At 43.4% G+C, this 9,329-nt stretch overlaps 1 protein-coding gene across 1 annotated transcript in view; it reads left to right on the forward strand.

Moving 5' to 3' along the window:
• The first annotated feature begins 4,116 nt into the window (after positions 1-4,116).
• Positions 4,117-9,329, forward strand: part of LOC109471271 (chitin synthase 1-like) — a 15,857-nt gene continuing 10,644 nt past the window's right edge. Inside the window, exons 1-7 of the mRNA XM_019770555.1 lie at positions 4,117-4,253; positions 4,545-4,605; positions 6,734-6,870; positions 6,994-7,101; positions 7,841-8,027; positions 8,582-8,727; positions 9,212-9,320. Coding sequence (XP_019626114.1) covers positions 4,149-4,253; positions 4,545-4,605; positions 6,734-6,870; positions 6,994-7,101; positions 7,841-8,027; positions 8,582-8,727; positions 9,212-9,320 — 853 coding nt within the window. The 5' untranslated portion in view covers positions 4,117-4,148. The remainder of the gene's footprint in view (positions 4,254-4,544; positions 4,606-6,733; positions 6,871-6,993; positions 7,102-7,840; positions 8,028-8,581; positions 8,728-9,211; positions 9,321-9,329) is intronic.

The raw sequence follows: 9,329 nt of genomic DNA on the forward strand, positions 1-9,329 counted from the left end.
CTTGAGTCACCTTGGTATATCACTTCAGAGAGCAGCTAGATTACAAAACGCCCTCCTACTTATAGGAGGTGACTTCAACCTCCCAGGCTGGGAATGGAACACAACTACACTGAAACCAAGGTCACCATACCCCCGCCTCCACCAAGACTTTCTTAGCCTACTATACGACAATGGGTTGGAACAAATGGTCAAACAGCCAACCAGGGAAGACAACACACTGGACTTGTTCCTGACGAACTGTCCAGACCTGATCCCTAGTGTGGAAGTTATTCCAGGTCTTTCAGATCACAGTATACCGTACTGCGAGATTAGCACTGGTGCTTGAAGGAGGAAACAAGTACAACGCCAGATCCCTTGCTACGCAAGGGCAGATTGGGACAGCCTGAGGGAGACAGCCAGAACACTGAGCGGTAAGATCCAGGACAAGAGCCACACCAGCACAACTGAGGAGCTTTGGCAACTCTTTAAAACTACGCTACTGACAGCAATAAAGGAATACATACCACATAAGACAACAAGTGCCAGACCCAGTCAACCGTGGATCACCCCGAGCATCCGTAGACTCATTAACAGGAGAGACAGGAAATACAGACGAATGAAGAAAAACGGCTCAACTAGATTAAAAACAAGAAATTAAGGAATTGCGTCGAACAATCCAACGACAGACAAGACGTAGCTATTGGAACTACCTAAACTCTGTATTTACGGAGGAGGAAGCTGGTTCTAAACCAGGTAACAAGAGGTTCTGGTCATACGTGAAGAATTTGAGGGCCTCGAACACAGGAGTTACGCCGCTTAAGAAGGACGGTGTCCTCACGTCAAACCCACAAGAGCAAGCAGAGATTCTGAATGAGCATTTCCAATCAGTCTTTGGTGAAGGTCGAGTATACACTAACGAGGAGTTCGTGCAAAAGACTGGAACGGAAGACACAACTACACCAGTAATGGACAGTATCCAAATCACATGTGAAGGAGTGAAGAAATTGATGAAAAACCTCAAGCCACACAAAGCCGGAGGACCGGATGGAATCAACCCAAGAGTGTTAAGAGAGCTAGCAGAGGAACTGGCACCTGCACTGACTATTGTTTGTAAATCATCATTGGCATCAGGCACAGTCCCAGACGACTGGAGAAGTGCATTTGTCACACCAGTATTTAAGAAGGGTGAACAGTACAACCCTGCAAATTACAGACCTGTATCATTAACATGCATTGCGTGCAAGATAATGGAACATGTGGTGGTAAGCACAGTGATGCAACACTTCGAATCTCACAACATTCTGAATGACAACCAACACGGTTTTCGAAGAGGGCGCTCGTGCGAAAGCCAACTCTTGGAGTTTGTGGAAGAAGTCACGTCTAACCTGGAAGAAGGAAGTCAAACAGACGTTTTGATCATGGATTTCGCGAAGGCTTTCGACAGGGTGAACCACAGCCTTTTGTTACACAAGCTCAAAAGATACGGTATCCAAGATACAGCCCTTACTTGGATCCGTAGTTTCCTCAGTGACCGTCGCCAAGCGGTCATAGTCGACGGCCACAGCTCAACGTATGTTAGCGTGCGTTCAGGAATCCCCCAGGGCTCGATATTGGGTCCCTGCTTGTTCCTGGCCTATATTAATGACTTGCCAAACAAACTATCCGCTCGGGCACGGTTGTTTGCGGATGACACTGGCGTGTACAAGATCACGTCCAACACAGAGCAGCAGGCAGAACTCCAACAAGATCTCCAACGCCTGGCTGATTGGGAGAATTGTTGGGATATGGAATTCCACCCCTCTAAATGCGTGGCAATGTCGGTGACTAGAAGTAGAAGACCGCTTGTGAGCTCTTACGTCTTACACGGCCACACCCTAGCTACCGTACAGACTGTCAACTACCTGGGAACAACGATGAGTCGAGATATGGCTTGGGACACACACATCTGCAATACTGTAAATAAGGCAAATCGGGTACTGGGATTTCTTAGACGCAACCTTAAGATCTGCTCTAAGAGAATAAAGGAGAAAGCATACAAAGCATTTGTACGGCCTATACTCGACAATGCAAGCACAGTGTGGGACCCCTACACCAGGAAGGGAGTGGATAAACTAGAAGCAGTCCAGAGAAGAGCGGCAAGGTTTGTGCTCGGACGTTACCACAATACCTCCAGCGTGACCAGTATGCTGAGTACGCTTGGCTGGTCATCTTTGGAGAAACGTAGGAGGGTGGCACGGCTAACTTGTCTTTAAAAGATACAACGTGAGCTTCTTTGGTGTCCAATTATCAAGAACAAATTGGTTCCTCTCCCTCCACGACAACGTAGAACCCACAACAAACAGTTCCGTCTTATTCACACAAGGACACAGTACAGAGGAGGGTCCTTCCTTCCAAGAACAGTGAAGGACAGGAACAGGCTTAGCTGCGAAGTGTTGGAGGCACCTACTGTGGACACCTTTGTGTCACGTGCCTCCAACAGTCACTGAACAGTGCAGTTTTACAGTGCCCTTAAGGATTCCCGACCCAGGCTACGGACTATGAACTAATGAGATGGGATTACGGCTTGGAAAATAAACAGGTTCGCCAAAACATGTCTGACGAAGGCAGCAGAGCACTACGACATGCCAGTGTCATCACTAACATGATGTTGGGCATTATAGAGAAGAAGAAGAAGTCTAACCAAAAATAAGAGGTGACGCCAACCAAGGAATTGAGCTGTTTCGGCGCAGAGCTATTGACTGCAAGCTTGAAACCGACGGAACCCGACCTGTCAGACCAGCAATACCAGCTCTGCGGTCCCCTGGTACGTTACAAAGCATAGTAGTCACATTGAACTGGCTTAAAATCCCCGGAACTCAAAACTGAACCTGTGTCGACAGCCATGACGAATTGACTTGTTTTGAGCGCAGAGCGCAAAGAGGTGAAAGCAAAACTGAACCGTGACGCCAAACAATGAATTGATTTCATTTGGCGCAGAGCTCTCCGTGTGTCACAGACTGACTGACGGAGAGTTGAGCGAGCAGTCCTGTGCAGAGTTGCGTGACGAAGTCCTTATTTGTGACAGAGTACTGGCTGTTCAGCCTAATAGTCATATTCAATTAACTTGATATCTTCAGAGTTCTATAGAAAACTAAACCTGTGTCGACAGCCATGACGAATTGACTTGTTTTGAGTGCAGAGCGCAAAGAGTTGAAAGCAAAACTGAACCGCGACGCCAACCAACGAATTGACTTTATTTGGCGCAGAGCTCTTCGTGTGTCACAGACTGACGGAGAGTTGTGCGAGCAGTCCTGTGCAGAGTTGCGTGACGAAGTCTTTATTTGTGACAGAGTACTGGCTGTTCAGCCTAATAGTAATATTCAATAAACATGATATCTTCAGAGCTCTATGCAAAACTGAACCCGTGACGCCAACCATCAGCATCGACTTGTTTTGTACTTATAGCTTTAGTCACAAGGGTCTAACCAAAAATAAGCTGTGACGCCAACCAACGAATTGATTTGTTTCGGCGCAGAGCTATTGACTGCAAGCTTGAAACCGACTAAACCCGACCTGTCAGAGCAGCAATAGCCAGCTCTGCGGTACCCTGGTACGTTACAAAGCCTAGTAGTCACATTGAACTGGCTTAAAATCCCCAGAGGTCTATACAAAACTGAACCTGTGTCGCCAGCCATGACGAATTGACTTGTTTTGAGCGCAGAGCGCAAAGAGGTGAAAGTAAAACTGAACGGTGACGCCAACCAACGAATTGACTTCTTTTGGCGCAGATCTCTGCGGGGGTATCGCGGAGGGCTGTACGAGCAACCTCCATGGAGGAGCTCCGCAGAGCTCCTCCATGGAGGTTGCTCGTGCAGCCCCTATTGAAATTTCTTCTCTCTTTTTAAAGCAACTGGAGATGAATTCACATATTTTTCTATCGTGTGGTTTTACTGGTAGACATGAGATGACTGGATATCTCTTTCTTTGTTTTACTTTTACATAGTTTGTCTAAATGAATTGTTCTAAATAGTATATCACATTCCGTACTATACAGTTTACAATCAAGTACAAAATGTATTTCATCTTACAGAATCTATCTTCTACGGAGTGCAATTTATTAAACAGAAAACTGGTCAATATTTTCTATACATGCAGTGGGCGACGCTCACAGCTTGCTCGATGAGTGCATCATGTGGACAACACCGTACGGGCTGCAGCTGCAGTTCGACTGGAGAGCTGATGGAGACAACAGCAGGGGCATGAAGCTCTACATTCATCTCAAGGACAAACTGGCTGTAGGTGTCTTTAAGTTTAAACTGAGAAAAATCAACCTATCAAGATAAATCAACCTTCTTTAGCCTTTCACCAGGGATTGAATATAAAGAATACCTACAAGAGTGTGAGTAAGTATAAGCTACATGTAATTCTGTACAAGTAAGCTACATGTAATTCTACATGCAATCCCAAAAATGGCTATCATATGCGGTATAAAAAGGCGTATATATTGTTACCGCGTGTATAATTATAACGTAAAATCTTAGATACACAGCTTACTTATAACCAAATATCATTCTGCATTTTTCTAGGTGAAAAAGAAGAAGCGCTGGAGTCAGATTATGTACATGAGTTACATACTGGATTACGCTGGTAAGTAAAATGCTAAGATCACAGCAAGTAAATTTTAGGGATGGCATCCATCAAATACTCCTAATCTAATGCGACAAACAAGGTGGGCCAAATTTTCAAACTTTGAGTTCGTAAACCTTGTTAAACAAGAATTAAGGCGACAAAACATGATATAACTATTTACCAACGGGTCTTTTATTCTTGTATCCAACAGTATTTTTTTTCATTTTAGATAGGTATGCGTCCCAATTAATTAGAGAAACTGTTGCACTAGTGCTTGTCGCACCATCATGGGCATACCTTGGTAGCTACACTGGGTATTTAATTATATGCAATGGAAAACATTTGACTGGCAACACTTGCCATCAAACGCGACAAATTGTGCCTCAAGTTTGCTGGACCTCCTATAGACTACCTACCAGAACACAGGACTCTCACTGACAAAGTGACTCTGAACTCTCCGGAGGCCATGGTTTGACTTTATTATGTAAACTATTAAGACCCATTTGTCTCTGAAAAAAACATAGCGCGTATTTTACGACATATTCAGTCATTTCTGGCATGTTGATGACCACCGTCGGAGGGCAACAAAATTTCGTGTTTTTTTTTTCAGAAATCCCTTGAAAATCAATGCGCGCGGTGATGCCGTGTCTAGTGTTGTATTCCAGAGCAAAAAGGATATTAAGAATTTAAGACCTAAGGCTTAGTACTAGTAGTATAGTCGACACATATTTATATTTCAGTCCATACCATGGTATGGATGAAATATATTGTGTTCTCTGATGTTTCTTCTTCTTCTTCTCCTTCTCCTGCCAGACAGTCAAAGGGATTCAACTCCGCCATCATTCAGCCAAATTACTTGAAATTTGGCATGGAGGTAGAGTGGGCCAATACCCCTAGGCTTTTTTTTTCATTTTTTTGATACATGCCTTTGAAAAATTTTTATGAAGTTTTTTTTGGGGCATTTTTCGCCAAAAAATGGATTTTTGGATCCTGAGCCCTGGTTTTACAACCAAATGATCTGAAATTCGGTATAAGGGTACCTTGAACATGTGTCTACAGAACAGCAGTCACATATTTGGCATACACCACTTCCAAATGACTCATTTGGGGGACTTTAATGGCTATTTTCAGTAAAAAAAGGGCCAAAAGTGCTATACCCGTTCCATGTTCTATCTAAAGAATGGCACGTTCCATCTGCCGTTGGCCATGGAACACGTGTTCCATTGCGGGTCACCTGAGGTCACATTGCACGTAAGTCGTGGGTAATGACACACACATTCAATTTTATGTGCCTAAGACCTTTAAAATGTATCAAATCTCATCATTGTTAGTATTTGCATACCTGTAAGAAGATTAGTAAAGCTTTCGAGATTCAATGTGCTTGTTCTTGCATCTTTGTTCTCAATTACATAGCTACTATATAATTCATTTATTTGAGAATCTTTGCCAGTTTTACACTGGGGTAAGTTTGGAATAGTCCACTTTTGCGTGGGAGGGAGATGGACTGAAATATGCTGTATTTGCTCCAAAGCAAATGTCGGCCTCTCTAGTCTCAAGTTGTTTTCGTAGTTGACAAGGTTGACTTGAACATTTAACAGAATCTGTACCACTGTACAGCCAGGCTTCGTGTACAGGTACGTGCAAAAATTGCCATCAGTGTTGCCTACGACATAGGCCACACTAATTTTATTCTATGGATGGCATCCGCGCTTATTGATTTTTGCCTGTTCTAAAAATCATCTCAGACGAGGCTCTTGCCTGGGGGCTATCCGCCGTTGTCGATGGTAGCCAGCGGCAATAGCTGGCGGTAACTACGGAGGATGGCACCCAGGCTGCCAAAGCACCACAGAACTTAGTACAGTGCCGACTCATAAATGCTGCAGAAGGCCAGTATGTGCATGCCCACTTGTTGCAAAAGTCGCTAGGTAATACTGGAAATGCACAATGTTAATACAAGCTTTGTTTAGCAGCATTTTGTTCCGCTGGATTTTTGGGGGTCTTCAAAGAATGCCATCCATAAGATTAAGTCAGTGCAGTATTTTCTATTGCTACAACCTGTAGCATGGGAGTAAGTTGAAAGGTACTTCCCTAAAGTCTCCTCACCTCACAAGTTTTGGTTACTTACAATTCCTGTTGATATCAATAGCCTACTACAAACCGCTCGGTATGGAAAGTGAAGTCATCAAAAATGAACACATCAGGCCAGGAATAGGAGACAGCCAGGATAACTCTCTCCGCCTGCACGCAGAAAAGCCTTGGAGGGGCACCACCGGTGGTGAACAGGTATGATGTACATTCGGGATCAATCTGATGACTTTATTGACTTTATGTACTGATTTTTTTTATTCCACCTAAAGAAAGATAACTGTGCACATGTCTTCCATTGGTCGTTCTGCAAACGATCAGGAGATAACAATCGAGTTGGGAGAAACGGCGGTTTCGGTGACCGGTATCATACTGCAAGCTGGAGTCAAGGGGGAACGTGTGGAAAAGATTAAGGTCAATGAAGGAGAGGTATGGACCTCATCCATTTTTTAATAATGAGACGAATATGAATATACGCCAAAAAGCAGTTACTCAAGCAACTGGATATGATTTTGAAAACGTCAGACGTTTCAGCTAGTATCCACTAGCTTTCGTCAGTGACTGAGAGACCAGAGGGGAAATGCAGGTTTATAAGCACAACCTATTGATTGATATGCAAATATAGTGAAGACTAATTTTTGGAATTCGATAAAGGAACAAAAGTCAGACGTGTCAAGACAAGATGATGCAAATTAGTCTGAAAGCTCCTGTTATACAGGACAGGAGCTTAAGCGTTGTCTGTCCTCGGGGCTGGGATTGCCAAATCCCAAGTGCCGGAAAGATCGACTCGTAGCCCCCCTTCCCTGTTGAGGGTGGGGTTGTACATTCTTTCATACATTGCCTCTTTAACACCACGTTTCACACCAGCGTGTTTTGCGGTCTACGATATCCGTGGACTCGAGTTTGAAAGAGTGACCCTGGATGTGTTAAGCTCCTGTTCTGTATAACAGGAGCTTTTAGACTAATTTGCATCATCTTGTCTTGCCATATCTGACTTTTGTTCCTTTTTCGACAAAATCATATCCAGTTGCTTGAGTAACTGCTTTTTGGCGTATCTTATTACCTGGATGTCTAACCTTCATCGACGAATATGAATATATCATGGTTTCTTTACACTTTCTCTTAACAAATTTCGATGGAGAGTCATTCCTGCTTATCATACGCATAGGAAATAGAAGTTCCGTGGTCTACCACACCGCCTAGCACACCCCATGCCAACAGTACCGTAACGTGTCTCTTGGAACCAAGCATTCTCACGAAAGAGTTGACCGTTACACTGCTTGACTGGACAGGGAAAGACGATACTCCACCACAGCAACCGTGTCTGAGGATGGAGATACTTGGACACATAGACGGTAATAAACGGTCATAGGTAGTAGTTACATGTTACAAGTTGAAACTTTTTATCCAATACAAAAAAAGTTCTCTCACTTAGAGCTTTCGACCAGTCACTCTGGTCTTCCTCCCTAGACTGACCCGGTGAGGCTTGTCATGTGACCTCTCTGTCGTGTGACGTCAACACTGGGTCAAATATTAATGTTGTTTTATTGCAAGTTATCATATAGCCAGGTGGCGTTGACCAATCAGAAGCCCCCATTTCATATTGATTATGACACCATAATGTCACAGTTACAATGATACAAGTATTGCCAAGTGTGCTTTGTTGCAGAATAATGCACACCATGGAGCAAACTATTATGCAGGGTTGTTAATTTTTTTGCTGACATTTGTAGCACGTTTCCTTGTTGAATAGAAATGATTACAGTCTTGTCAACCAATTCTTAATGCAGTGCAAAACAAAATAAAGACCATGTCAATAGATATATATTTTGAAAAAAAGGACATCAACCAGGCACTGACTCTTGTTTTAACCAGGGAAAGCTGTTTACATAATACCTTGGTGTTGTAGCGTCCAACAAACCACTCGGCATGGAAAATGGTGATATCAAAGATAAGCAGATCAAGGCGACTCCGAAATGCTGTGAGGACAACTCTCTTCGACTAGGAGCAACAAAACCCTGGAAAGGCAACATTGCTTCTAGTAATTCTGAACAGGTACCAAAGAATAGCTTAGAAATGTTCTAGATGATGAAATCTGCCTTATATTGACATCCATTATTATATCTTAACATGCACATCATCGTCACCATTTCATACTTGAAGCGTTTGAAATAGCTTAAAAGCAAGGTACAAGAGGCATCCATAGCTAGAACCAGCCTAGGATACCGTTCTCTTTTGGCGACATTGCTTTTTTGTCTCCCAGACATCATGGGTATACACTTACTACATAAAAAGACTTTGAAAATGCAGTTTTGCTGGCCTGGAATTGCATTGGATGACTTTAACATGGAGTGATGATGAGCTTACATACGTACCCCGTGGTCTACTTGAATCGTCCGAAACATACAATACCAGTCATTGCAGAACGTAGTACTAGGCAGTCAATAGACTACTTCGTCAGGACGATTAAACATGTCGCGAACATCTAGGCACACCGACAATGTTATTCATGGCTCTACATCTCTCTATATTTCCACAGAAAATATCCATCGACTTAAAAGAAAAGTCATTGGTAACTGGCATCATATTGCAAGCTGCAGGAGAAAACGAGGGGCGTGTGACCAAGATCAGGGTTGCAAATCAGGTAGGTTACTAAT

Source organism: Branchiostoma belcheri, unplaced genomic scaffold (genome assembly GCF_001625305.1).
Source record: "Branchiostoma belcheri isolate BF01 breed outbred unplaced genomic scaffold, Haploidv18h27 scaffold245, whole genome shotgun sequence".
Lineage (NCBI taxonomy): Eukaryota > Metazoa > Chordata > Leptocardii > Amphioxiformes > Branchiostomatidae > Branchiostoma > Branchiostoma belcheri.